The sequence below is a fragment of the Grammomys surdaster genome, unplaced genomic scaffold (genome assembly GCF_004785775.1).
Source record: "Grammomys surdaster isolate TR1022 unplaced genomic scaffold, NIH_TR_1.0 125704, whole genome shotgun sequence".
Classification (NCBI taxonomy): Eukaryota; Metazoa; Chordata; class Mammalia; order Rodentia; family Muridae; genus Grammomys; species Grammomys surdaster.
This window is the reverse complement of record NW_021620539.1, coordinates 2,511,163-2,538,996: the sequence shown is the minus strand read 5'-3', so window position 1 is coordinate 2,538,996 and position 27,834 is coordinate 2,511,163. Positions and strand designations below refer to the sequence as shown.

Sequence of the window (27,834 nt, the reverse complement as noted above, 5' to 3'; positions counted from 1 at the left end):
GGGGGTTTCCAGAGGGGAAACTGGGAAAGGAAATAACATTTGAAATGTAAATAAAGAAAATATCCAATAAAAAATTAAAATATGAATGGAAAAGAAAAATTTTTTTGTTTTTGCATCCCTGATATAATCACTTGCTTTTTCAACTTTATAGAGGGATTTTAATCCAGCAACATGGCTAGTATAGGAGAAATACAGATACACCCTTAGCACACTCCTTTAATCCTTCTGGTGGGAATACAACATGCCTGTGGCACGCACCGTTAATCCCAACGATGAAGATAAAGTTAGTTTGAAGAAGGAAGCACCTATGTTTCAAAGTGATGTCTAATTGAGTGGCAGGCAAAGTGACGAAGAGAAAGATTCAACAGAATTGGATGTGCTCAACTCTCATGAGAATAGAGAGGAAAGAGAGGTGTTTTAAGAGCTTAAGAGAAAACACCACACACATATACACATATACAGAGAGAGAGAGAGAGAGAGAGAGAGAGAGAGAGAGAGAGAGAGAGAGTGTTTTACCATGAGAGTTTTATAAAGATAGGTTGAAAAGAGAACAAGTTATAGGTGAGGATAGAATGAGCCAGAGAGTGAGAAGGAGTCAGAAGATTAGAACAGATTGCCTGAGATAATATGAGGCCAAGCAGAATGATTTAGACAGACGCTGAGAGATGCCAATTCACATCAGTCAGCCTGGAAAAGAGTTTTGAGCCAGAATAGCTGAGTTGAACCAGTCAGCCAGAGTTTTTAGAAAGAGCTAGAAAGGCTGAGCTTATTCAGCAGTAAGTCTCAGAGGCTGAAAATACACTAGGTCTAGATTAGTTTGTATGGAGGCTAGAAGCTTCCAGGGCTAGGCCTAGGTTCGAAAACAGGCACTCAACCTCTAGGATGACAATTACCTCAGACAAATAAAAGTTACTTTTACACTACTTTATATTGTTAAGTTGATAAATTGCCCTGATTAATTTAAAATGGTAAAACAATCTGCATTCCTGATGTAAGTGAACTTTGGTTATGAGTAATTTTATCATTTTTGATAGATTTATTTATATTTTGGTTAGAAATTTTAATTCATGTTCATATAAGTCATAAACTTATAATTTTCCATTTTGTAATTAATCTTTCACATCCTCAAATTTATGTTACCTCATAAAATAAGACAAGCACGGTTTTATCTTTCATAAATCTCATATTCTGTTAATAATTACATTATTTATTTCTTTAATACTTGGTAGAAATGACTCTGATGATAATTTAAGGTGGAGAATTTTTCACTTCTTTCTTTCTTTCTTTCTTTCTTTCTTTTCCTTCCTTCTTCCCTTCTTTCATTGTTTCCCTCCCTCTGTCCTTTCTTCCTTCTTTCCTTCCTTTCCTTTTTTCTTTTTTCTTGACAGCCAAAGCTCTATAACATAACCATCTAAGCTGCCATTCTTATATTGCTCTGTGTTCCTCAGTGGAGTTCCCATACATGGAAAATATTCTCTAATGATCTACTGAATTAAGTGGCACATCTCCACAGTCTTTTAATTCTGATAGTTTTCTTCTCCCCTGTCTTTGAAGGCCAGGCTTTTGAAAACAGTATCGTGAAACTGCTGGAACTCACCCATCTTCAAGGTAATTATCTAGGGTAGAAAATAATTCATGTTTTTACTATATCAACTAATGAGGATTATGAATAACAGTGTACAAGTACATTACAACTGAGACCAGGAATCCTTGAGAAGGATAAAAGAGTCAGCTATCATCAGAAATCTAAAGCTTGCTCTATTTGCAAGTATCACTGAAACCAAACTCCATTGGTAGTTCTATCACATGAGACAAAGTTGAAGTGAATTCTACTATAAGCCAAGTCAAAAGAAAGTAACCAAATGAAATAATGGGAAAAGAGACAGAAAATCCAAATAAATCCAAAAATAAAAGTCTAAAATAGGGACATTACCACTAATATGAAACCAAGGAAAAGAAAACAAATAATAAAAATTAAGTAGTATTTTTATCATATTATGGTCAATTTAATAAAAGAGCTAAGGGATTAGTATAACTTTAAAGATTTAATATTTTAAAAGAAGCATTTTTAAATTATTTAAAATTATGGAATACAACCAGAAAGTTTAATCACTTACATTCCATATGCTGAGCTTATAGCAAGGCTCGTAATTTGCTGAGGAGGCTCACCATCTACCCACACCAACTGAATAACAAGATCTGCTTGATAGCCCGGCGGCATTCGTACTGGCCGTGTTTTAACACTGGAAGAAAGAGGAAACATAATTCTATCCCATACATCTTTACCATACTTATGCATCTTCAGACTTTACATAGGATCATGCTTCAAAAATATATAACGTGGAGGCAAGTATGTGGATAGATGATGCTTTGTCATTCTCTTAGATGTACCAAGTGACATATACTTGGTTTTAACTTATCAAACTTTTTTTTAAATTTTAGGACAGTGCTTTAAAATAAATGTAGCAAGGCAAGCCAGAGGAAGCAAGCCATTAAGCATCATTCCTCCACCATCTCTGCATCAGTTCCTGCCTTGAGTTCTTGCCTTGGCCTCCCTGTAGTGGTGAGCTATAACCTATAAACCAATTGAATCCCTCCTTCTCCCAAATTACTTTTGGTAGGTGTTTTATCACATCAACAGATATCAAACTAGGACCATGGTCAATAAATTACCACCCATCAAGTTGTCAACATATCCATTACCAGTTCTCTTATTTTTTCTAAATCTACTCTACCTGTATCTTCTGACAATCTTCCTCTACTTCTAGCTATACGGAGAAACCTTACAGTCACCCTTCACAACTGCACTCTTATATTTATCAGTTGCTCATGAAATGTCAGCAAGATTACTTTGGAAATATATCCAGATCCTAAGTACTTTTTACTTCTCAGCTGCTATGATCTTAGAACTATCAAATAAAAACACAAGCCATCTACTTAAATTTAAATTTTAAATAAATAGATAAATAACAGCTTTTGAAATTGAATGTATATCCACTGTAATACAATGTAATGTATGTCCACTGTAATATAATACAATGTAATACAATGATGTTGTAAAAGTCATTGTTTATTTTCAATTAAAAATTAAAGGTATAAAACTGATGTTTTGTTTGAAACAATAGATAAGTTATCCCTTTACTTAATCTTAAATACTTTGACCGCCTCATAACTGGTCTCTAACTTCTATTCTTCCCTCCATTCTCAAACTCATGTTCAACTCACTTACTAAACTGATCTGCTTAAAATTAAAGTCCAATCATGTTATTTTCTAATCAAAACATTACAACGACTTCCTACTTCCCACTTGAAATAAATGGTAAGGCTCTCATAGTGCCCTTTTATTAGGCCCCTATCATCGATAGATATGAAATCACTTCTTATTATCAAGACGCTTTCCTGAGCTCTAGCTGTATTGGCCTAATTATTTTCCTTAGCATGACAAGCACTTGAAGCCCATTGCTATAGCTATTGATTTTGCTTAGAATTTTCTTCCATCATTTATTATTTAACTCTCTTAATTATTTCAAGTTTTTCTTTAAATCTTATTCTTTTAACAAGGCCAATGATAAATATTTATTAAGCATTCCAAAAATAAAAATAAAATAATTGTACAAATATGTATATATTGATAATACTTAGAATACTCCTAAAAGTAAAGGAATTACCTATCTGAAATGCTTATTTACCAGCTAATGTATATAAAAGTGTCCAACTTCAGCTAAACAAAGGGAGAAATGCCAAGATTTAGTGAAACATGTATTATATGCTTCTCAAGAAACCATCCATGTAGTCTAACTAATAGAATAGTATTTAGACTTTTTGTGTATAGTTGACCTCTTGGCATTGATCACATGATATATGACTATATGGATTTTTCTTTTGGTTTTTAATAATCCTTGAGATTTACTTCAGTATTTGACAAGTCAACCCTTTTGCACGGCACTAACTGTTGATATGAACCACAGCTTTATTTCACTTGTTTTTCTCTATCATCTCTATCCTTAATTCTTCTCTATTTTATAAATATCTAAGTAATTAGATGACTTGTGCTCTAATAATAGGTTTTTGTTGGTGGTGGTGGTCATTTTTTTTTTTTTTGGTTTGGTTACAAACAAATGGGTCTGTGGTGCTATTTTAAATGTTCCAGTGTTTTCATTGGTTTTCACATTCTTTGAATTCAATTAAATGAAAGAAACTGATATGAAAGAAAAATTAAAAAATAAATGGACTGGCACAGTGGCTTAGCAGGTAAAGGTGTGGCCACCAAACTGAGCTTCATATCCTCAGGACCCACGAGGTGGAGGGAGAAAACAGATTTCTACAGGTTGTCCTCTGACTGTCACATGTACAGCCATGTGACATGTGTGTATGTGTGTATATGCACACAAACAAGTAGAAATACATATATATATATATATATGTATATATATATATATAAATTTATAAAAGATTTTCACTAGCTAAAATTTAATAAATATTTTTGCTTGTAGATTTTTCTCCCAATTAATTTATGCTTACTCTTCATTTTTGAAAATCTTTTTAAAAATTAGAAGTTATGTATTACTGCTAATTATATAGCTTTCTCTGTTGAAAACTCTTCTCTAAAGTTTCTATACATATTTGTATAAAAAATTAGAAAACAAACTGTCTAGAATTCTTTAAGTAATAGATACAGATATTGTTTTATGGGGCTTAGAAAAAACTCTTTCTTAGGCTAAATTCTCCAAATATCTAACACGAGAAATAATTATATGACAATGTAAAGTAATAATTTATAAATCCTATAAAATTAAAAGCATAAAAGCAAGATAAATTTGCCTATGAGCTTTACATGCTAAGCTTTTTTATTATGTTGTTAAACATAATTTTGATATATTGAGGTAAAATATTTTTTAATGATTTCTTTTTTTAATTTATTTTTTTACACTCCAGATTTTATTCCCACCCCCATCCACCCTCCGACTGTTTCACATCCCATACCTCCTCTCCACACCCCTGTCTCCACGAGGATTTAATAAAATATTTAACAATAATCACTAATTAGGAAACAAGATTAGATTAAACTTCTGGTTAAGCTTCCCATCTTATAAAATCCATGTTTTCTTTAGAATCCTTTTGAGAAAAACATAAATAGGTAAAAGTATGAAAATACTGTGCCTTTTGTGGGGGGAGTTATTCAAGGAAAATCATGCTCCCCTAACTCATCTAACAAGAGAGAGCAACAGCTTTATCTGTCACATTGTGCAAGACTGATGTAATTCACAGGTGAGTGTGCTTCCGCGCTTGGTAGCAGTTCTTACCTGAGACACGGGATGCTGTCCTTCGTCACTCCTTCACTAGACACAGTGTTAGTGCTTCCAGAAAGACTCCTTGAAGAAGGAAGTTGAGAGGAGAGATCTGGAAATGGAGGACTTGTTTCTGGCTCAGGAGTAATAATGTCTTCAACATCGCACTGAAGTCGTACTTCTAATGACTTAAAAAAGGTCGTTTTAATTTAGTATAATAATAATATTAGGCACATTAATATATCTGAGGTTTTTATACATTATTCTAAATTATTTTTATCTTAAGTAATGAATTATATGGAATGGCAATCACCAAAAAAACAAAAACAAAAACAAAAACAAAAAACAAAACAAACCATAATTTTTAATTCCTCAGAGCTATGAAAGAAAAACACTTATTATTAAAAATATTTTTTTTGTGTGGAGGTTTTGAAACAGGGTTTCTCTGTGTAGCTCTGGCTGTCCTGCACATTTTGTAGATCAGGCTGGTCTGGAACTCACAGAAATCTGCCTAACTCTACCTCACGAGTGCAGAGATTAAAGGTATGTGCCTCTACATCCCAGTATTTACCTTCACATCGTATTTGTGTGGCAGAAAACTTTATATAATGAGTATTCTTTTGCTTTCTCAATCTAGTTTTGTCAACTTGACACAGCTAGAGTCATTTTGAAAGAGGGGCCCTCAATTGAGAAAATGTCCCCAAATAGAGAGGCATTGTAGACAAGCTGTGGGATATTTTCTCAGTGATTGGTTGTGGGGAAGTCCACTGTGGGTGGAGTCTTCTTTGCGCAGATGGACTTGAGTTGTATTAGAAAGTAGTATGAGCAAGCCTTGGGGAGCAAGCCAGTCGGCAGTGTTCCTCCACCACGTATGTCTGTATCAGTTCTAGCCTCCAGGTCTACACCCTGCCTGAGATCCCACACTGCTTGAGTTCCTGCCATGACCTCTGGTGGTTGAGAACATCTGGAAGTATGAATGAAATAAATAATTTCCTCTCCAAGTTGCTTTTGGTCATGGTGCTTTATCATAGTAAGAAAAACCCTAACTAAGACAATTTCTTACAGTAAATTATAATTTGGTGGATAATTTAAATAAAAGAAGAAACTGACAGTTACTCCAATGAAGGAAATTAAAATGGATGTTTATATTTATAAATAGTACTTAATTTACAGTGTCACGAGTACATTGATATGTAAAGTGGATTACAGTACTATTCATATGGCATGAACAGAGCAGTATTACCAAACACTACAGTTAATTATCTTTAAATTACTAGACGCCTCTGCCAGTGACAACCTGGTTACTGAGTTATTGAATACTTACTACTACACATGCTGATGCTGCTATAACATTAGTATAAAAACTTGATCAAATTAGCATGAATATTTCCAGTTAACTTTTATTCTCTACTTTCCATTTTTTACACAGTAAATTATATGGGTATGACTATAAATTGTCCCCAGACTATGTTACTGCCTATTAATTGCTCAGAGCCACACACACAGATAATCAATGGTAAAGTTAGGATTGAAACTTAAGCACCTTTAACCTCAAGCCCTACACTTTCAATAGAATGACATTACTTTTAGTTGAGGTAAAAACACACACCAAAAATGCCTATATAAGATAATCTTTATATTCTGGAAAAATATATAGAACAGAATAGAGAAATTATAGACATATTAACTTATATGTAGCTGATACCACAATAACACCATTGTTTTGTATGATCAGAATTTCATGTAATGGTAAGGTAATGTTATAATTACTTTTAACCATATAAAATGTTGGTCCATAAAAAACTATTAAGAGTAACTTTATTATAGTTGAGAAATAACTGTTTATGTCAGTTTATTAACAAGAAAACAAAAAAAAACGGTTAAATTTTTTAAAAGGACAAGGCCTACACTAATTTGTCACTTATACAGAAAGCAAAACTCTACACTAATTAAGTGCATTTATACATATATGCATATGCTTGCTTAGGCATATATATGTAATACCTCTTTTAAAATGTATTATATATATTATAGTAAGCATTTTTACTTTATAGGTAAAATAATGCTGATGCTGTTATATTGATAATATTTAGGAGGAATTGACTCAGTTTAGTCAGGTACGTACAAGATGAAGAGATAGAAAGATATATAACAACAGACAACAATGTGGTGTTCAATTTGTAGAGAAATTAATTTAAAATAGCAAGCTCATTTTGACACTGAAGTTTTGTTAGAGAATTTTTCATTTAAAAACAAACTATGTTTTAATATATTAAGTAACAATAATTTAAAATACTACAGATTATATTAAATATGAATTATATAGTGTTGTAGAAATTATTTAATCTTGACAAGGGTATTCTTCCCTATCTTTGACCATTAGTTCCCAAATAAAAGACACACAGAACCTTTATATTTATAATAAGCCTTAAACAGCACAAGACCTGGGCAGATATCCACCTTCTATGCTATTAGAATCTACCTTCCTATAGGTAACCCTGAATTATTATTTATTATTTACTATGTTTCATCTGGGCTGCTCTTAACTAATTGGCCAGCCCTCAGGGGCCACATTTTTATGACTCACCTGATCCACGGCAGCTTCTTTTTCTTCCTCCTGCACCTTCTTCCTCTCCTCATGGTTCTCTTCCAACCCCAAGCCCAGGAAACCTAAACTCCACCTATGCTTCTTCTACTCAGCTATTAGCTATTGGGATCTTTATTTACCAATCAGAAATAACCTAGGGACAGGGTCTGCCTAGCTACTGGCTGTTGGCATCTTCATTACCAGTCAGAAATAATTTGGGGGCGGGGTCACTTGAGTCTACAGGCAGACTCAAGGATTTGGGGGCCTACACTTAGCATTACAGTAGACAGCAAGAGCAAACCTCAACAAGATACTGTATTCTTGATGCCTTAAAAACCATACCAAGCGGTAGTTGAAAAACATACTGTTTTCTTTTAGGAACTATAAATAGGAAAGTTAAATCTCCAGTAACTTACCACTATTTCTGTTGTGATTTCGTGTCTGCTGAATTTATAAATTATGACATATGCAGAGACTCCAGATACGCAAAATATTCTGCTCTCTGGACACCAATAAATCATCTGAACAGCAAAAGGATCTTCCTCTACAATCTCACATGTCTGTTTGCCGTCTCCTGCCTTCTGTTTTTCAAATACTTTGGAAGTTTTTAGCTTATACAACATCTGCAGGGTCACTATAAAGTAATAAAATATAGTTATCTTCTATTTTTGATTCTAACATTGTTCAAGTTTTTTCAATGTATTTGTTGAATCACAAGAATAAAACTCAAGTAGCGAAAATTATATTTACATAGTAAGCCCTCAGTAAAGTGCCCTTGTGGCAGTAGTATCAAGAGAGAACTATATGAAGAAAGAAAAAAAATGTTTGTGAGCATTGGAACTAAGAAAATGGAAATTAGAAATAAGAAAATGGAAGAAATAAATCTCTTCTAGGTGAGATGCTGCCATATTTTTTTTACAACAATCCCTTTAATTCTTTGATAAGAGGTTGATACAATACTCTAGATAGTTTTTTTTCAACAGAAATCATTGAGGAAAGATCTCATCTGGGTGTTCCTAATTAAGAAAGGTTCATGTATAAGCTTATAAGACTCTATGTTTATAAATGGTTTTCAATATTATTTATTTTGTTGAAGCCATTTGACTTCAGAACATAATAAAAACACAATTTCCCCTACAAAAAAGAACTCTTGTTTTATAAATGATCTTCACGAGATCAGTCCAGTTCAAGATAATTCTACAAAGTAACTGGTCTTAACTTTTTGTTTGCTTTGGCTTTGGTGTGATCTCTCTGTATAGCTCTGGCATTTCCGAACTGGCTCTGTAAACTAGGCTGGCCTTGAACTCACAAAGATCCACCTGCCTCTGCTTCCTGAGTGCTAAGATTAAAAGCCTGTCCCACCACTACCTGGCTTTCACCTGAACTTTTAAAAATTGTCAATTAACATGAAATATCCAGGCCCACTCTAGACTTTAAAAATCTCAAAATATAAGTAGATGCAAAAAAACGATCTTTTTTTTTGCTGGTTTAAGGGTATCGCTGAGCTAGCTGAAAGGCTGAAGTAGACTTGTAGAGTAGAGGGCATCTTGTGTCATATTAATCATTTTTCTCATATTTCTTATTTTCAAGATTATTGCTTCATGGTTACACCTGCTCAGAAACTTCAAAGTGAATGCTAACCTCTTCTCTTCCTATTTTTGACTATCCTAAGTTTTAACTATCCAGCAAAATGTATGTTAGTTGTTAATACATTAAAATATTCTTTCTACTTGGGCTGGTAATGAATGATTGACTATAGCATGAGAGTCTTAAGATAGAGGCCAGCATAGGCTATCTAAATAGGATACTAAAAGTATCCTATCTGAAAGATAAACAAATACATAAATATATAAGTTATCTTTCTGAAATTTAATGGTCCAAATAAATCTCTACCATTTCTGATTAAAATAGCATTTGATTATACTACATTTAGAAATTTCCTAGTTTGACATGTATTTACATGAGTGTACTTCTTTACCTTTTCTTAAAAACATGTTTTTTGAATGACATATATGGGCATAATGAAGACTTAGGTAAGGCTACAGGCCCTTGCACATTGGCCACATTTGTTATTCCCTAAATTACCTTATTGTTAAAAAATTAAAAAGAATTTTTTTGTGTTATCAAATAATTTCTCTTGATTCTCATGGACTATTAAAGAGTGGGATAGAAAAGCTGAGAACAGAGGAATAAAAGCACTTCTCAAATACCACGCAGGTAGGACACAGAAGGAATTCCTGGAACAGTTAATCTGGTAAAGCTTGGTTCTTTTCCTGATGCAACATGTTTTCTGTTTTTTGTTTTCTTTTTTTAAATAGGATAGCTGAAAGAGTGCCTATAGTCTTGTTTATTTAATATTATTGAATATAATTAGAGTAGAGATACTTTAAGGTGATCTAAAATACATAAAATAAATATTGTAACAAAGCATTATAATATAATTATGCTATAATATTTCTCAAGTAACAATTATTCAAATTAAAAGGTGATAGATAGCCATCAATGAATATTAACAAAATATTTTTGTTCAATGGGGATAAATATAAAACTTACTTGCTGAGGCATCCCAAAATTTTATTGTTCCATCAGCATGACTAGATAAAAATAAATTACATTAATTAAAATATGTTAAATGAAAAATCACTCGATACATAAAAAGTTGAGTTACTGCTATTATATTTTCACTAAAAGTCATTGTAATAAATGTTGATCTATGAGAAAATATTTCTAAGTTCAAAACAATGATATCTTTTTAAAAGGACACATTGAACTTTAAAGAAAAAAATATTAGATTTTCTTCCTGTAATATTATATGTGTCATAGAGAACAGTAAAATAGCTTATGAAAGTGAATACTATTTTAAAATAAAACTAACATTGATGAAAAAGATAACTTAAATATCAAAATGTAAGGGAAAATATAAGACTGCCATGATTTATTGCCATGAACCAATAGCTGAAAAGGAAGATATAGAATCGCTTTGATTTGTAGAGCTTATAATGGATATGTACCAAAATCTCAATTACTCAATGAGAGTAATACTTAAATGAAGGCCAGCATACAAAAATAAACACTGTTTCATTGTAACAGAAAAAAACTTGGAAAAGTAAAGTATAAATTATCATTTATAATAATAAGATACTATAATACACTTAGATAAAAACTTATAATTTATGCTAGAGCCATATGCTGAAAAAATATAAAATCCTGAGCAGAGGAAAATAATTACTGATAAAATAGTAGATACAGTATGTTTTTGATGATAACATTCATAGTGGTTCTAATAAATAACATAGATTCAATATATTCCTTGATGGGATATTTAAAAAATGTAAAACAAACTAATTACAGATTTATATATAAAGGAACTACAACAGTCAAAATACGTTTGAAAGAAATAGAGACTAGAAGGTTAAATTACTTGTAGTTTTAAGTCTTACTCTAAAGACTTACTGAAAGAGTTTTATACTGGAGTATGAGTGTGAATGGAATGCAGTAGTCTAGATATTGATCTACATTTGTATGCTTAACAGGACGTGTTTTTCATTATTTATTTTTATTCACATTACATTCCAATTGCAGCAGTCCTGCCCTAACAAATTTCTCCCTTACTATCCCCTCCCTTTCTTCTTAGAGAAGGGGAAGCCCCCCTTGGGCACTATCCCACCCTGGGACATCTAGTCCCAGCAGGACTAAGCATCTCCTGCTGAAGCCCATCCAGGCAGTCCTGGTGGATGTAGTCATAAAGAAAGTCATTTACTTCAACAGACTTATTTAAAAATAACTTCATACATTGTTAGTATAGGTTAATGTTTTTAGTTAACTTACATAATATTATTTCACAATGACACTATAATCTAGTTTGAGAACATGTCCAAAGTTGCCTCAGACAAATGTATATACCTCTTTCCCTGTTCCTGGCCATTGTGACTAGGACAGCTACGAGCATTGCTGAGCAAGTACTCGTGGAGTAGGATGCTGCATCCTTTGGCAAGATGCCAAAGCGTATAGCTGAGCCATACAGTAAATTTATTTTTAGTTTTTTGGGGGTTCTCCATACTATATGAAGTTGCATTTCTACCAACAATGAATAAGGATTCCTCTTTCTCCACAATCTCACCAGCACCGTCAGTTGTTTTGTTGTTCTGAACCATTCTGACTGGGGTGAGATGAAATCTCAAAAGGGTTTTTTTTCTTAATTGGTAGGGAGTTTCTTAAATTGAGAACTCCCTGTTTAGATCCCTAACAACATAAATGTTCAACTACCCCTACCCCTTTTTGTTCCTGTCCCTGGAGATGTGGCTGTAAGATGAAGTGACTGAGGCTGGGCCAGGCTTCAGCACAGAAGAGAGAACTATGTAGCCCAAGGCAGGCTGTGAACAGTCAGGGTAACATAGCAGAGGGAGGAGGTTGGGATGGAGTAGAAGTGGGAGGTGGCCATCAGGGATTTGGCAGGAGGTTGAGGGCAGAGTTTCAGTACCTAGATAAATGGAAGCCAAGGACCTACAGACTGCATTGATGTCCACAGACTTGGGCTGGGCCTTGCTGGAGGTCAGATTGGACAGCTTCTTCAGTTTCTTCAGCTCTAGGGAGAATCTTTTATAGCACCTTTCACACACAGGCTTCATATAGAACTCCACAGGTTTTTTCCATCAGCCTTGATCGCATGACTGCAGTTGTAACAAACATCTACCTCCAAAGATCTGATTATAGTAGGCCTCACAATAGGTCAGGCCCTCTTTTCATAGCACTGGTGCTACAGGAATGGCTTCTCACGCTTGGCACAAACTACTCCATAGTCCACCATTTTCCAGTGTCTCTACTACACAGCCATCACTGGGTTGATGGCAAGTCCCACAGATGGGGACATCCATCTTGTCATGGCAAGACAGGCAGTAGAGCTCACCTTTCAGCTCTTGGTTCAGAGGTCAGTTCCTTCCCACAGTGGGAACAGTTGACATGATCTGGGTGGTAGGCCTCACTTTTTGAATATGAGAGGTTGCTCATCAATGGCCAGCTCACATCAGCTAGCTCTACAAAACACAGCTCGCAATATAAACAGCCTGAATGCCAGTTCACCTAACTTCACAGACTTGATCATGTATCCAGTGACAAACTCACCACAGAATTCATAGCATGGAGCAATCAGCCTTTGAAAGACATGTTTGTAGTACTTAATGGCCCTCAAACTCATAAAAGAGCCAGAAGTACTGTGCACACACAAAGCAGTACTTATGGTAGAGTACTCCAGTGCTGTTGAAGATGTGCTCTTTATTTAGGGGTAGTTGTAGGCCTGGCAGCACTGGTGCATGCCATTGGCTGAGCATAGACATCTTTCTTTCTCTCTTGGTGACTGTGTGTCTAGCCCAGTTGGTAATCCTGGATGTCCTCAAGGTTTTCTGATGCACAATATGTCACTCATCATATTAGTTTAGTGTTATGTGTGGGAGGACTTTTCTCTAGTGTGTCTTTCAACCTTGTTGTTTACTGTTCTAAAGTTTGACTATGATGTATCTTGTGGTTTATTCCAACTTCTAGACTCTGTGGGTTCATGTTGTTTTGCTAAATTTGTCAAGTCTTCAGCCATCATATCTGTGACTGATTTTCCAGCAATGTCCACATTTTTTTCTCTATCATAGATTACTGAGACTAACAAACGGATTGGGAATGTGGTTGCTTATTATTGCTGGGCAGTGCTGGGAATCCTGGCCCCATATGGCTCTACTGATATCACCAGACATGGGTTTTATTCAGGGAGATGAAAATCTCAGGCTTCTGCTTTACCTTCAGTGAAGGAAACTGGAATATCTCTTTAGATCCTGGTAATAGGTCTAAGCCTTTGCTCGAATGGGTTAGGGTGTGTGTGTGTGTGTGTGTGTGTGTGTGTGTGTGTGTGTGTACTTAGTGATACTAGCTTGTTTAAGAATCATGTCTCAGAAGGCTGCTCTATTCTCATTCTTTGGCTAAGGAGAAATCATTTTTGTTATTTGCTCCATTAGTATCTGTTCATAATCTCAGATTACTGGCTTCTTTAGATCAAATACTGTGTTAAATGAGGAACTTGTCACCAGTAGTGCAAGATTTACTATGTGATCCTATTAAAGAACTTATTAACATGTAGATTTATGTACATATTTATCTATATCTCTTTAGGTCTAATATTAGAACATGAAGAGTCTACAAAGCAGTGACACGTCGTATGCTATAAAGTTAAGAGAGGAAAAGTGGATTCTGTTCAAGGGCTCACAGTGTATCATGGCAGGAAGAGTGTGGCAGAACAGTTCCCACCATGGCAGCTGGAGCATGTGACAAATTATTCATCTCAAGGTAAATGGAAGGAAGCAAACTAAAAAGAAGGGGCCAGACACTAGATATAACCCTTCAAGGCATGCTTCCTCTGGTCTATTTCCTCCAGGCGACTTCCACCTCCTGGAGTTTCTCCTTTCTCCCAGAATAGCACTACCAGGTATTTGCCATCAAAAAGGCAATACTTGAGCCTGTGGCAGCCTTTTTTTGTTCAACTATAGAAATGGGGATACAAAGCATGGTTCCTGAAACTTACAGGAATCATGATATTAGGTTAAGGACTTTCCTGAAATTAATATTACATAACTTCCAAATAAATTATTTCCTGTGAATCACACTCATAATTTTCTTATGATTTTTTGATAATATAATCTAGATATAATTCTTTTGTAATAATTCTGTTTCTAACAATTTGATTGTACTTTTTTACCAAAGCTAAGAACTATGATTTAAAGTTATTTCTTATGTCATACTTAAATGATTCTGCCATAATACAATTATATAAAAATGTCAAGACTTAAATATTTTATTGTTATTAAATTTATAACTTACAATGTGTTATAATTTACAACTTGTAAAACACCTTACTTACCCTGTAATAATAATTTCTGGATAAGTTTGTGCTCCAAGGTTCCAAGCTCCTCCACTGACTGGCCATTCCTAAATAGATTATTGAAGAGAATATGTGGCCTTTATTTTTAAAATTAAATGGCTTAGAATTTTGAAATTAAATGCTACAAAATAATTTTTAAAAAGTTAATAATAAGTCATGACAAAACATCCAAAGATGAAGTGCCTAGTTAGCATCAATTCCTTTCTTAAACAAATAGATCTGTAAATGTAGAATAATAATTTCTTTAAAAAATAAATTTTAACCATTTATATAAACCAATAAAAGAAGTATTTTTAATTGGATAAATACAGTGTTGCAACAAATGTCATGCAGTATGTATTGCCATCAAGTTACTGTGGTGTTATTTAACCCAGAACCACATGTAAATAGTACTTTTTTGAATTGTACATTTCAGTTAACCTGGGCCAATAACAGGAACTATATTAGATGGCTTGTGATAATTATAAATACTTGAATTTTAAACATTGTAAAGAAAATTTTCATTATGTTTAAAGGATTTCTGTGGTTTTTTTCCTTTGTTGTTGTTGTTTGAGATACAGTTTCTCTGTTTAGCCCTGGCTATCCTGGAACTCACTCTGTAGACCAGGCTGGCCTTAAACTCAGAGATCCACCTACCTCTGCTGAGATTAAAGGTGTGTGCCACTACCACTGACTAAGTTTTTTTCTAATGATAAATTGAGAAAAAAACTGATTCTTGAGTTTCGTAAAGCTTGGTTCATGTAAAAGAATTAAAGGCTGCTTACTATGACTCTGATAATTTATATACATAATACTAAAATAAGCATGACTGATAAATAGATCCTAGTATGTAATCACATAGTGTACAGGAAATTTATAATCTTACAGTCTTAGAACTATGCTTCAGTCAGAAAATCGAATTTCACTTGTTATATCTTTGACAATGTCATCTTGCAACTTACAAAGTTTCAGTCAAGTCACCTTGCGTGGAAAGTCAGAAAATAAAATGACAAGAGAAAGCATGACCATACATACCAAAACAGGAAAAACGTACCTTATTACTGTATCCTTGTTTTTTATGCTTGACTCCTATAGAATAGAGTACTAGGATCAAATCTGGAGGGCAATCGGCAAAATATGCTGTGCATGTAACTGGTGACTCATGAATGTCCATTGGATATGGATTTTCAAAGATTGGAAAACTAGTAGATAAAAACAATATATTAGAGTCATTTTGCAAAGATAAAAATATGAAATAATTTTCATGATCAAGTTCTAAAGTGTTTATAAACATTATAAATGTCACTCTTTTCAGCACCATAAAAAGAATCATTTTATTTGAGTACTTTAAAAAATATAATTATCTATAAAGAAAGGTGTTAATAATGATAGAAATTAATTTTCTTTCCAGGCTGCCAACATCCCATAATGACCACTTTGTTAATATGAATGAATACAGTAATTTTATTAAACTAAAATACTATGTAATAAGTATGTCTTAAAATTTAGATCAATTACATATTATATTTAAAAATTTAACATACCTTTTACTATTTAATATTTTACTACTATACCTTTATATAACTTAAAGGCATATTATACCTTTAAATAACAAAATAATTATTTTGTTTGTATTAAATAGTAAAATATTTGTATTATAGTAGTACACTTTTAAGTAGTAAAATATTTATAAGTTTTACAAATAAATAAAATTTTAAAATATGTGTGATAGAAGCTAAAAGATATACATGAGTCCTGGAGGTTAAACACAGGTTGTCAAACTTGGTGACAGGAACCTTTATCCACTAAGCCATGTTACTAGCCCCAAGAGTTCTCTTTCTACCAATGAAGAGTGCTACAAAGAGCACAGTATTTCAGATTAGGATAGTAGCATGTGCAAATCAAAAGGGGAGGAGCAAGTTGTATTTCATTAATTAAAAAGTAGGGTAAACTTAGTAAATTAAAAATTCTTGATTCCAAAGTACAAATTGTTAATTGTGTCATTATTTTTCCTTTTATTTGAAAAATATTTTTATACAATATAATCTGATCATGGTTACAGTTGAATAGTTAGGGGGAAAATAAGAGTGAATCACTTCAAAGACCAGACCTACACCTGAATTTGATAACAGCAGTAAGGAACAATAACCAGATCCTTAAGCAGTGAACAACACAGTTAAGATACATGGAATCACTGTGTTAGCCTATAGGCAAAGAGTAAGTACAACACATGCAAGAAAACATAGTTTAAAATGTTCAATTTAGGCATTTAGCTTTCTTTTGGATCCTATGGTCTTTCACATGTTAAGCAAGTGCTCTATCACTAAACCTCATCCCTACAACAGGAACTTAAAAAGTGAAAGTGTGAAAAGAAAAGGATAGGGGACATAGAATGGGAGGATCAAGTGGGGAGGGGAGGAGCCAGATGTTGTAGGAGGGACTATGGTGAGAGACACCTAAAATTAAGGAACATTTGAGGGGTGTTATAAAACCTAATATCATAGAAACCTAATATCACATATCTATCTATATATCTGTATATCTATATATCTATATATCTGTATATCTGTATATCTATATATCTATATATCTATATAACTATATATATATATATATATTACTATATATATATATATATATATATATATATATATATATTACTATATATATATAAAGGTGATCTAAATGAAATCACCAAATAATGAAGGAGACAGAATTCAAGCTGGCCATCTTTTGTCTCCAAATAAAGCTTCTAGTACTGGGACTGGGTTATACCTAATTAAATTGTAGGCCAGTGTCCCCAAGGGATTCCCCAAACAACCTAGGATGTTGCCAAGACTATAGGTTGCTCTCCATAAACTGACAGTGAGACCCTATTGATGAACAGAACACTTACAAAAACATATATCAAACATAAAGGTGTCATGCTGGTGCCTACATAGAACCTTCATCTCTACATTTTAGCATCATTGGTACAAGAAAATATTCTGCACACTATCAAAAAAGAAACATAAACACCAAACCAGCCACAAATCCTTGATCTGCAATGGTATGCTACCTGCAAAATACGCTTGGACAATATTGGCACAAAGCTTGTAGGAGTAACCAACCAATAACTGATTTGATTTAAGGTCCTCTCAATGAGATGGAACCCAACCCATACCCACTACTGCTTGAGGGACCAAGCTTCTGAGAGTGATCGATAACCCAGGGACTTAAAGTAAAACTCAATAATATAAAAAAAATGTAGTATTAAAATGACTACTAATCATATTCTGCTATATTCATAGATTTGTACCTTCTTCAGCCATAATCAGAGAAGCTTCCTCCTGCAGCAGGAGACCTACAGCCAGACATTATGCAGAGAAAGAGAGACCCTGCAACACTCAGCCCTAAATGAAATATCTCCATCAAATCCCTTCCCACAGAGCTCAGGGAGCTCTGCAAAAGAAGTATAAGGGCCAGAGAGGATGGAAGATGCCAAGAAAACAGGGCCCTCTAAATCAACATGATCAAAACTCATACAAGGTCACAGAGACTGAAACAGTATGCACAGGGCTTGCACGGGTCTCTCCCAGGTCCGCTGCATATATATTATGACTTCCAGTTTAGTGTTTTTATGGGATTCCCGAGTATAAGAATAAGTGTCTTTCTGATTCCTATGCTCTCTGTTCTGCTCTTTTCTTTCTGCTGGCTTGCCTTGTCCATCTTTGATGCAATAGCTTTTGTATCATCTTATAATATTTTATTTTGTTATATTTTAAAAAGTGAATGAATAAATGAATGAATGAATGAATGAAAACCTTGGAAATAGTGTGAGGGTTAGCAATTGAACTGTCATTTATATTTTCTAGGAGAGGGAAAATTAGTTTTTTCAATGGAGTGATGCTGGGTATGGCAACCACTCTCATGCTTAGGAGTTGTTGACTGACATATAATAGACACCACAGTGTGTGTGTGTGGTGTGTGTGTGTGTGTGTGTGTGTGTGTGTGTGTGTGTATGTGTGTATGTGTGTGTGTGTGTATGTGTGTGTGTATGTATGTGTGTGTGTGTATATGTGTGTATGTGTGTGTGTGTGTGTGTTTTCTTTTTGGGTGGTGATTTTTTGTTATCTTGGCTTTGGGAATTTTGTTGTATTATGTTTTTGCTTGTCTTTTGGAAAAGAACTTAAAGTTGCATGAGTCGGGAGAGGGAGGGTCTGGATGGACTTGGGGGAGGGAAAGACTATGATCAAAATATACTTAAAGGTAAAAGTTATTTTAAATAATAAAGGAAGCTATAACTCTCCCTCCAGATAAAAGAAGATCTAAGAACCAAGAGGGAACAATTGTTCACCATAATGTTTGTATGAGTAAATTAATAAAAGTAAATAGTTTACGAGTACATAGAAGTGTCTGCAGAAGATGGGGGATAGAATAGAGAGAAGGCTCTAAACACATAACTTGCTTAACATTCAAAGCAGTTGAGAAGAAGATATCTGAAGGAAATAGAATAGATTCAGTGTTGATATTTACATTTATCTAATATTTGACAATAATGGAAATTTACATTTTAATCGTGTCATCAAAGTAAACAAATTTTTTGACAAAATGTTTATTCACGTACTTAAGATGATAGGAACCATAAGAACAGAGCTGGAGAAAGAACTCAGTGAGTATGAGGACTTTTCTCTGAAAGCAGGAAGACCTGAGTTCAAATTCTCAGCCCACTATAATCCTATAAACCTAAACACCGCCTATAAGCTGGGAGGTAGATAAGTGAGTCTCTGGATCTGCCTGACAACAAGACTAAAAGCAGCAAGCTTCCAGTTCACTGAGTCTCAGCTAGAGGAGATGAGCAGAAGAGGGGTAGAAGAGGATTTCCAAGGACCTCCCCTCCTTTGTACTCTACATACACGTACATGGGTGCATGAACCTGTATACTCACATGCATGCACCTCATACAACACACACATGTGCACACAGACACACACACACATGCATACACACCATAAGAGTAAATATATAAAATAGGAAACTGTATTACACATATTTCACCACAATAAAAATTTTAGTGTGTATATAAACTAAAGAAATTTAATATAAAATATCTAGTAGTCATTAGAGGTCAATAAGATGCGAGGAAACAATATATATGACATAGCTGAACACCAGTGCTAAGATAAGTATATTTTAACAAAAATAGATCGTCATTTCTTAAAGAAAGAATAATCTAGGGAACACTGATGGAATAGAAACTGTCTCCGTATGGCCAAAGTCAGAATTAATAAAAGAGTACAGTGGGGCTGGAGAGATGGCTCAGCAGTTAAAAGCACTTGCTGTTCTTCCAGAAGATAAGAATGAAGTTCCCAGCACCCACACCAGGCAGCTTCACAACCTTGAACACCTGCACTCACATGCACATACCCACATGCAGAAACACCCACCTACACATAATTGAAAATAATAAAAAAATCTTTAAAATACTAGACTTTACTCCAAAGAGACAAAGTTCATGAAAATATCAGAAACTTGTGAAGGACAGGTGAAACGTGAGGAAAAGAAGATGGATCCAGAGGGGGAAAAAAAAACATAAGGTGAGGTGAGACCTAAATTCCCTGTGTAGCAGATAAAGGTAGACATTAACTGGTACCAGATACTTGCTGGGGTCCAAGATTATTAGTCATCATCAAAGAGGTCCTATCCCCTCTTGAGGACAGATGCTATAGGAATACCAAATAGAGAGGGAATAAGTAGGCTAAAGACATGACAAGGAGGGATATGATGGACAGAAATATGGCCCAAGAAAGTCATGGAGATTTCAACAGAATTACAATACAGGGGCTTAACATGAGATTCTCCATAAGTTCTTCAGAGTAACCAGCCTATAGAAGTTATGGAAGGTACTAAATCCATAACAGCCTAGGTGAGCAACAATGTAGAAACATAAGATGTATACTGAACATGGTACACAGTCTCAGCCAAGGACTGTGGTTCATTAGTTAAACCCAAGAGGGATCTGAATGAGAAGAAAACACTAAGGTTAAAGGCAAGTGGGTCCCCTCCTTCCATAGCCCTCAGAGTATAAACCACCACATACTCCACGTAGAATGTATGATCCTTAGCATACCAAAAACTACCTTGTAGGGTACAAGTATAGGGTGTCAGACTGTGAGATTCCTAAAGAAAGCAGAGAGACCCGTTGGAGAGGGCACACTAGTCTAACATTTAATAACTAGAATCAGAGGCCCTCCTCTCACCCAGAGTTCATTACAGAAGACACCAAAGTTCCATTTTGGGGGTTTTTTTGGGGGGGCTTAACTTGTATCTTTCATGAATAGGTTTCTATTAATGTCTCTTCCTTGAATGAATCTATTCTATAATATTTTCTCTATTATTTATTATGCTTCTAGCCCTTATAATTTCCATATAATTTGTACTTTATTCCCCTCAATCCAATTTCTCAATTTCTTTCTTCTTGTACTTTATAATTTTTAATACTACTAGCTCTAAAACAAAAGTATAAATTGTTTTTCCCTAATGGTATCCTTGTGCCACTGTTTCTGAACCTTATGGGGACATAAGTCAAGTAATAAAGTGCTATAGGATAGCATTAGGATGACAGTCAAATATCAATTTTCTGTAGTCAAAATTCCAATTTCCTTCTAAATATCCCTGAAAAATATAAACTAATAAGATAAAACAAACAAAAGGAGCAGAATGAACGCTGTGTTAGACTTAGAGATGTTTCTATGTAGTGAATAATGATGAATGCAGAGACTCGTGGTACTGAGAACCAGTGACTGGCAAGTACTGAGTCATTACAGATATATACATATATACATAATATACATAAATATGAGCAGAAATGTAGGGAGAAGATGATAAGGAGGAGGGCAGTGAAACGTTTTCTGGATATGACACTGACTTTCAGGCACAAACACACAGTAGCTGTGGTTGCCTGAACTAAACCTGCATTAGATTGAGCCTGTCAACATTCAGTCAGTGTGAAATCAGAGGCCCATGGGGCCTGCCTCTTCCATGGGAATTATTGATTGATGACGGGTACTGGAGAAAGGAGTGCCATTGTCTTTAGTGATGTAGCCACTGGTAAGTTCATCTTCCAGTGGAAAGCTTTATTCATGTGCACACGCATATGACTCTGGTTAAATTCAATGGGCATGGTAGAACACATGTACTATGAAAATAGAGAGAAGGAATTCTTTGGATAGCAGGGTTTAAACGTGGAGGGTAATGAAGAATGGAGACCAAGATGTGGTGCAGAAGGACAGTTAACCAAAGTGAGGAAACATGAAGAAACCACATGAAAACTGCTACTTTATAAACTAATTAAAAGTACACTTTAAGAAGACTTAAAATGCTTTAAACGAAGATACTGCCATCCCTGGATAAATGATGCTGATTCCAAAAGGCATAAGTTATAAAATGAAAATCCCAGTTCCAGGTGTGAGCCTCCTACCTCAGAGTTATTGCCCAAGAAGTCCCTAGAGGTTCCCCAAATTATACAGGTTATGAGTATTTCCATTGGCTACCCACTGGAACTGGATAGTAAGATCATATTGTTGAAGATTCACATTCTTTAGTTGCACAATACAGAGAAATGGTGCTACAATGTGCTGGCAGCTTCCTCCTTCCTGGCTAGCTTTCACAGTTCTGGAAATTGTCATGCCAGCAGCTGGAGGACAAAGTTAACAGCATCCTTATAGGCCACTATTCCAACTTATCAGGCATTATTTTACTTGTAAAATAATGGTACTACTGCTATGGGATTAAGCAAATGATATCCAATTAGATCTGAAACCTACACAGCAGAAAGAAGTTCATGATCGGTACTGTGTACCTGGTCAAAGGTCCATAGTTGACAAGTCATGGGCCTGGTGGATGAACCTATTAGCATTGTTTTTGTAAATGGACATGTTGTCAAAGTGTCCTTTAAGTGTTTTTTTATACCAACAGACTATGCTTGTCCTCAGACTTGATTATGGAAGCTTTGCTTTGCACTAAATAGTGATTAATTCAGACACTCTTGGCTGGGCAAGGTGCTAATAATAATTTGGTAGTAATAAGTTGAGTGCTCAGCATTAAACCCCTTCCAAGGCTCAGAGAACATGGCAGAAAAGTGAGTGGAAATAAAGGAACAGATGAAGAAGAAGGTGTGTGAAACATTGCCTTGTAAGCATAACACAACTGTGGCACTCACAAACTCACAGCACCTGAATAGGACCTGTAAAAAATGATGCCATTAAACATTCAATGATAAAAGTGAAGGCACTTATGGGGCACCATTCCACCTAGGAGAGCTAATGACAGTCAAGGACTGATGAAGAAGAAGAAATATCTGACTTCAGTGATGTAAGTTACTTAAGTTACTTAAGTAACTCAGTGATGAGTTACTTAAATTCCAGCAGGTAGATCCACAGCCCAGTGCATTTGAATAGCCATGGTTAAATTCAGTGATCACAAAGCAAAACAAAAACACTTGGAAGTAGGGTCTAGACCTGGTGGGAGGAAGAGAAGAGAGTTTGGTGGGAATAAAAGGATAGTAAGGCAGGGTGAAGAATTAGTATGAACAGATTGTATTATGCAAAAAATTCAAAGACTAAATTATTAAAAAGAAAGAAAGAAAAATTGTTCCTGGTGATAGAGAACAATCTTACAACAACATTTACTTTTCTGAAAATTTTAAAGTTAAAGTATAATTATACCACTTCTCCCTTCCCATTTCTCTCTCCAAAACCTCCCATGTCCATTTCCCTTGCTTTCCCATATATATATATAAATATATATATATATATATATATATATATATATATATATATGCATGCATGCATATATATATATATATGCATAGATAGAGGAAAACAACCTGTTGAGTTCATCTAGTACTATTTACATGTATAAATGACTTCAGGGTTGACCACTTGGAATTGGGTAACCAGTTAAACGGCTTGTCTCTGGGGAAGACTAACTGCTCCTCTCAGTAGTCCTTCATTGACCAAGATATTTATATATGTCTACTTCGGCACATCATGGCTCATATCTCTGAGATACATTCAAGAGACCAAAACTAAGAATTCGCTAGGCAAAAAAAGAGATGAGATAAAAGCTAAAGATATGAATAATCAATTCAATAAATTTAAAGAAGAAAATGCCCCAAAGGTAGAGAAAGAAGTTATATCCAAACACAAGAGAAATTGAGAATTAAAGTAGACATGACCAGTGAAAAGCATCTGCAAGGAATACTGTAGTTAAGAAGTCAATAATACAAAGCATAGAAACAATGTAAAAGGCTTAAAGGAAAAACTACCAACTCACCTATGGAGGCAAACACATCAGAATACCATCAGATATCTCATCAGCAATCCTAAAATTTAGGAAATTATACAATGATATATTTCAAGCCCTAAAATAAATTACTAAAAACAGGATGGCTAAATACAGCAAAATTACTTTTTAAAAATACAAAACAAACTGAGAACATTAAAAGATAAACACAAACCATAAAATTTCTCTCGACAAAACCTCAAATATAAATGGATTCAAATCATAATAGTAATTGAAAAAGAAGATAGCTGACAGGATTAGAAACCAACATCTCTTCTGTTATCTATTGTCTCCAAGAAACACACCTCATTGGCAAAGATAACCACAGACCTAAAGTTAAACAGCAGAACACAATCTATTAGGTAAAAAGCTTTAAACCATCTGCTGTACCTATTCTACTAGCTGACAAAGGAGCTCCCTCACCAATATTCAGAGATAAAGAAGGTCACTACACATTAACAAAATGAACAGTTCATTAAGTCAAAAAATTGTAAATGTGTATGCACAAATGTTGAGGTTCACATTTAATAAACCCTAAAGGAAAGTAAAAGTCAGATAGGTTTTGATGGAAGAGAATAGGTGAATTTAATACCCTACTCTATCAAAAATTAACAAACATCAGAGTTAAACTATATCTTAAATCAAAATATATCATAGACCACAAAAAAATCAAGCTTTCAAAATATAAATTATACAATACAAATAATCAATTCTATGTATTTTATAAAAAGTTAGTGGAATAAAACTGAAAACCAAAAATTAAGTGAAACAAAATCAGTTATAGAAATATTTAGAGATTTTAAGAATGCATTCTTCAGTGACCAAAGAAATCATTTGAAGAAGTTAAGAAGAAAATTACTAAGTTCCTATTATCTAATGAAAATGATAGCACCACACATCTGAATCTCTGGATCAAAGTGAAAGTAGTTCCAAGAGAAAATTGTATGATTATAAGTATTCACATTAACAAATCAGAGTGACAACAAGTAAATACTCTAGTGATACACTTCAAGGACTTAGAAGTACGAGAACAAGCTAAACTCAAAGTCATTAGCAAGAAATAATAATGGTCAGAAATGAATAAAATGTAAACTAAAATAACAATACAAAGAATCAATCAAACAAAACATTGCCATTTTGAAAGATAAAAAGAATTGATGAAGTGTTAGCCAAACCAACCGAAAAATAAATTTAAAAGAAAGGAAGAAGAGAAAGAAAAAAGAACAAAAGGAAGAGAGAGAAAAAGAAAGAAGATACAAACTAATAGATGGAAAAGATTTGGTTATAATAGACCTCAATTCAGAGATTAGGGGATACTTTATTAACATATTTAGAAATAAAAATTTAGAAGAAATGTAATAAATTCCTAGAAATACATATAACCTACCAAACTAAATCAGTAAGATATAAACAAGAAGCATAGGAACAGACACATTTACTACCAAATTCTTCCAAATCCTTCAGGAGTTGCTACCAGCAACACTTCTCAAACTGTTCCATAAAATTAAAAGGAAAGGAACATTACCAAACTCACTGTACAGACTTTGTTACTAGATATGGACATGACCAAAAAAAAAGTACCCTTCTTTGAGATTATAGAATTCTATACACAAAACACCCTAAAGCCTTCACTAAAAATCTTTATATGAAGCCATTGATATAAAAACCAGATAAAGGCAAAAATATGGATCATACTCCCTAATAAGCATAGATACAAATTTTTCTATGAAAATACCTACAAAACTGAATTCAAATACACATCAGAAAGATCATTCATTGTGACCAAGTTAGAATCATTCTACAAGTGAAGCAATGCTTCAATATATACACAGCTCAATAAATGTATACATCAATAAATATACTCAATGATAAAAATCAAATGATTATTGCTGTAGTATAGAAAAGGTTTTTGGTGAAATCCAATCCTCTGTGATAAAAGCCCTGAAGAGATTAGGAATAGAAGGAACCAATCTCAACATAAGAGCTGTATATTACAAATATATAATGAACATTATCCAACTGGGGTGAAAAATATAAATCATTTCCATTGACATCAAAAATGAGACAAGTATGTCTCCCCTTTCCACACTTATTCAATACAGTGCTTGATGTCTCATGTAGAACAGGAACACAAGAGAAAGAAGTATGAACACAAACAGAAAAAGCCAGGTATCCCTTACTTGCAAATGTTATAATTCTAGACATAAAAGATAATAAATATTCTACTAGAAAACTGTTAGATATGACAGATACTCTGAATAAATTGTAAGGTACAAAATTAAGAGGCAAAACTATACCAAGAACAAAAATACTGAGAAAAAACTGGAGGAAACGATTACATTCACACTTACTTTTAAAACAAATTCCATGGACTGTCTTGCTCCCTAGGCCAACCAATCACATTCCAGTAGAGACCTATAGTCTAGAGTGCTAGCAACTAGGCTCTTTGTTACTTGTCCCTAAGTTACCCAATTCTACCTGCCTCTTCAAGCACATGCCTTGACTATGCCTCTAGGTTGGCCCTTCTCCTTTTTCCTCTGTAGACTTGACCAGCTCACCTCTCTGCTTGTCTGATCCCACTGCTATATAGGTCACTCTCACCAGCTTACCTTTCCTCAGGTCTCCATTGCCATTCATGCATCTAGGTAAACTCGCCTTCCTTACCCTTAAGCTATTCAACTCTTCAAGGTCCACTTCCCAGGCCCTCCAGCCACTAGGAAGGTTCTTTTCAATCCTGCTCTCTTGACCACCAAACTCACACCTGTCTTTTCTGGGAACTTGAGCAGACCTAGCCTTTAAATAGGCCACTTTCACTCCTACTTCCCAGGCTTCCCAACTCCTCACCTGCCTTCCCTGAGACTTCACATTGATCATGCCTTCTGTCGTTTTTCTTCTCTAGGCCCAACCCTCTTCTGTTCAAGAATTTCCTTGGACTCTGTTGGGAGCCAACCGTTAGCAAAAAGCGGCTATCATCTTTGCAGCCATCTCAGGCCATATACCCTCACAAGAGACTTGTTTTTCAACAGCCTACAACAGCTGAGCACACTCTGGTAAACATCTTTGTTTAGTGCTCCCAGCTGCAAGGCACACGTGGTATCCATGGCTACAAAGCACATGACATAGTGCCTTCAGCTGTGTTCCCCTGCTTGTCCACGAGGGCAAGGCTCGTGGAAAAGTGTATAAATACCCAGGATTTCCTTTCAATAAAGGAGAGACTTGATCAGACTCTGCCTTGTCTCCATTCTTCGTGTCTCTTGCCCCCTCAATCCTCACTCCCTCTCTTGCTAGACTCTGACCCGTGGACCAGAGCAGCAGCTAGGGCCGTTACAGAGTGGCCCCCAAATGTGGGGCAGAATGGGCCAGGACAGAGTGGTGCCTCAACTTTGGAGCTCCAGTAAATGGGATACAGTGAAGGACACGACAGGAATTGGAAGTGTGCATCCTCACTCCTGCGCTGGAGAACCTGTTGACTGATGGAGCAGACCCAGACAGGACTCTGCCCTGATGCTGCCACTGGCTAAGTCCCCCTCCTCCCTTCTAGCTAGATTGCCTAAAAACATGCCTTTCTTTCCCAGGACCCTGCACAGACCACTCCATCAGGTAGTGCACTTTCCTTTCTCATCCCTAGGCTACCCCGAACTCCAAATTTCTTCACCAGAACCCCAAGCCAATATCACTGTTTCTCCAGGCAATAGTAGTTCTCTAATCTCAGTTCCCAGTAGTAGACAAACCTCAGC

At 34.9% G+C, this 27,834-nt stretch overlaps 1 protein-coding gene and 1 pseudogene across 1 annotated transcript in view; both read right to left on the bottom strand.

Annotated features, from left to right (window-relative positions):
- LOC114639413 (syntaxin-binding protein 5-like) overlaps positions 1 to 27,834 on the bottom strand; it is a gene marked incomplete at its 3' end in the record, with an annotated part of 222,451 nt that overhangs the window by 10,660 nt on the left and 183,957 nt on the right. The window contains exons 10-16 of the mRNA XM_028788160.1: positions 15,828 to 15,975; positions 14,774 to 14,841; positions 10,429 to 10,469; positions 8,292 to 8,509; positions 8,055 to 8,057; positions 5,304 to 5,476; positions 2,118 to 2,243 (exon numbers count right to left, since the gene is read on the bottom strand). Coding sequence (XP_028643993.1) covers positions 2,118 to 2,243; positions 5,304 to 5,476; positions 8,055 to 8,057; positions 8,292 to 8,509; positions 10,429 to 10,469; positions 14,774 to 14,841; positions 15,828 to 15,975 — 777 coding nt within the window. The remainder of the gene's footprint in view (positions 1 to 2,117; positions 2,244 to 5,303; positions 5,477 to 8,054; positions 8,058 to 8,291; positions 8,510 to 10,428; positions 10,470 to 14,773; positions 14,842 to 15,827; positions 15,976 to 27,834) is intronic.
- LOC114639408 lies at positions 12,144 to 13,208 on the bottom strand (annotated as a pseudogene).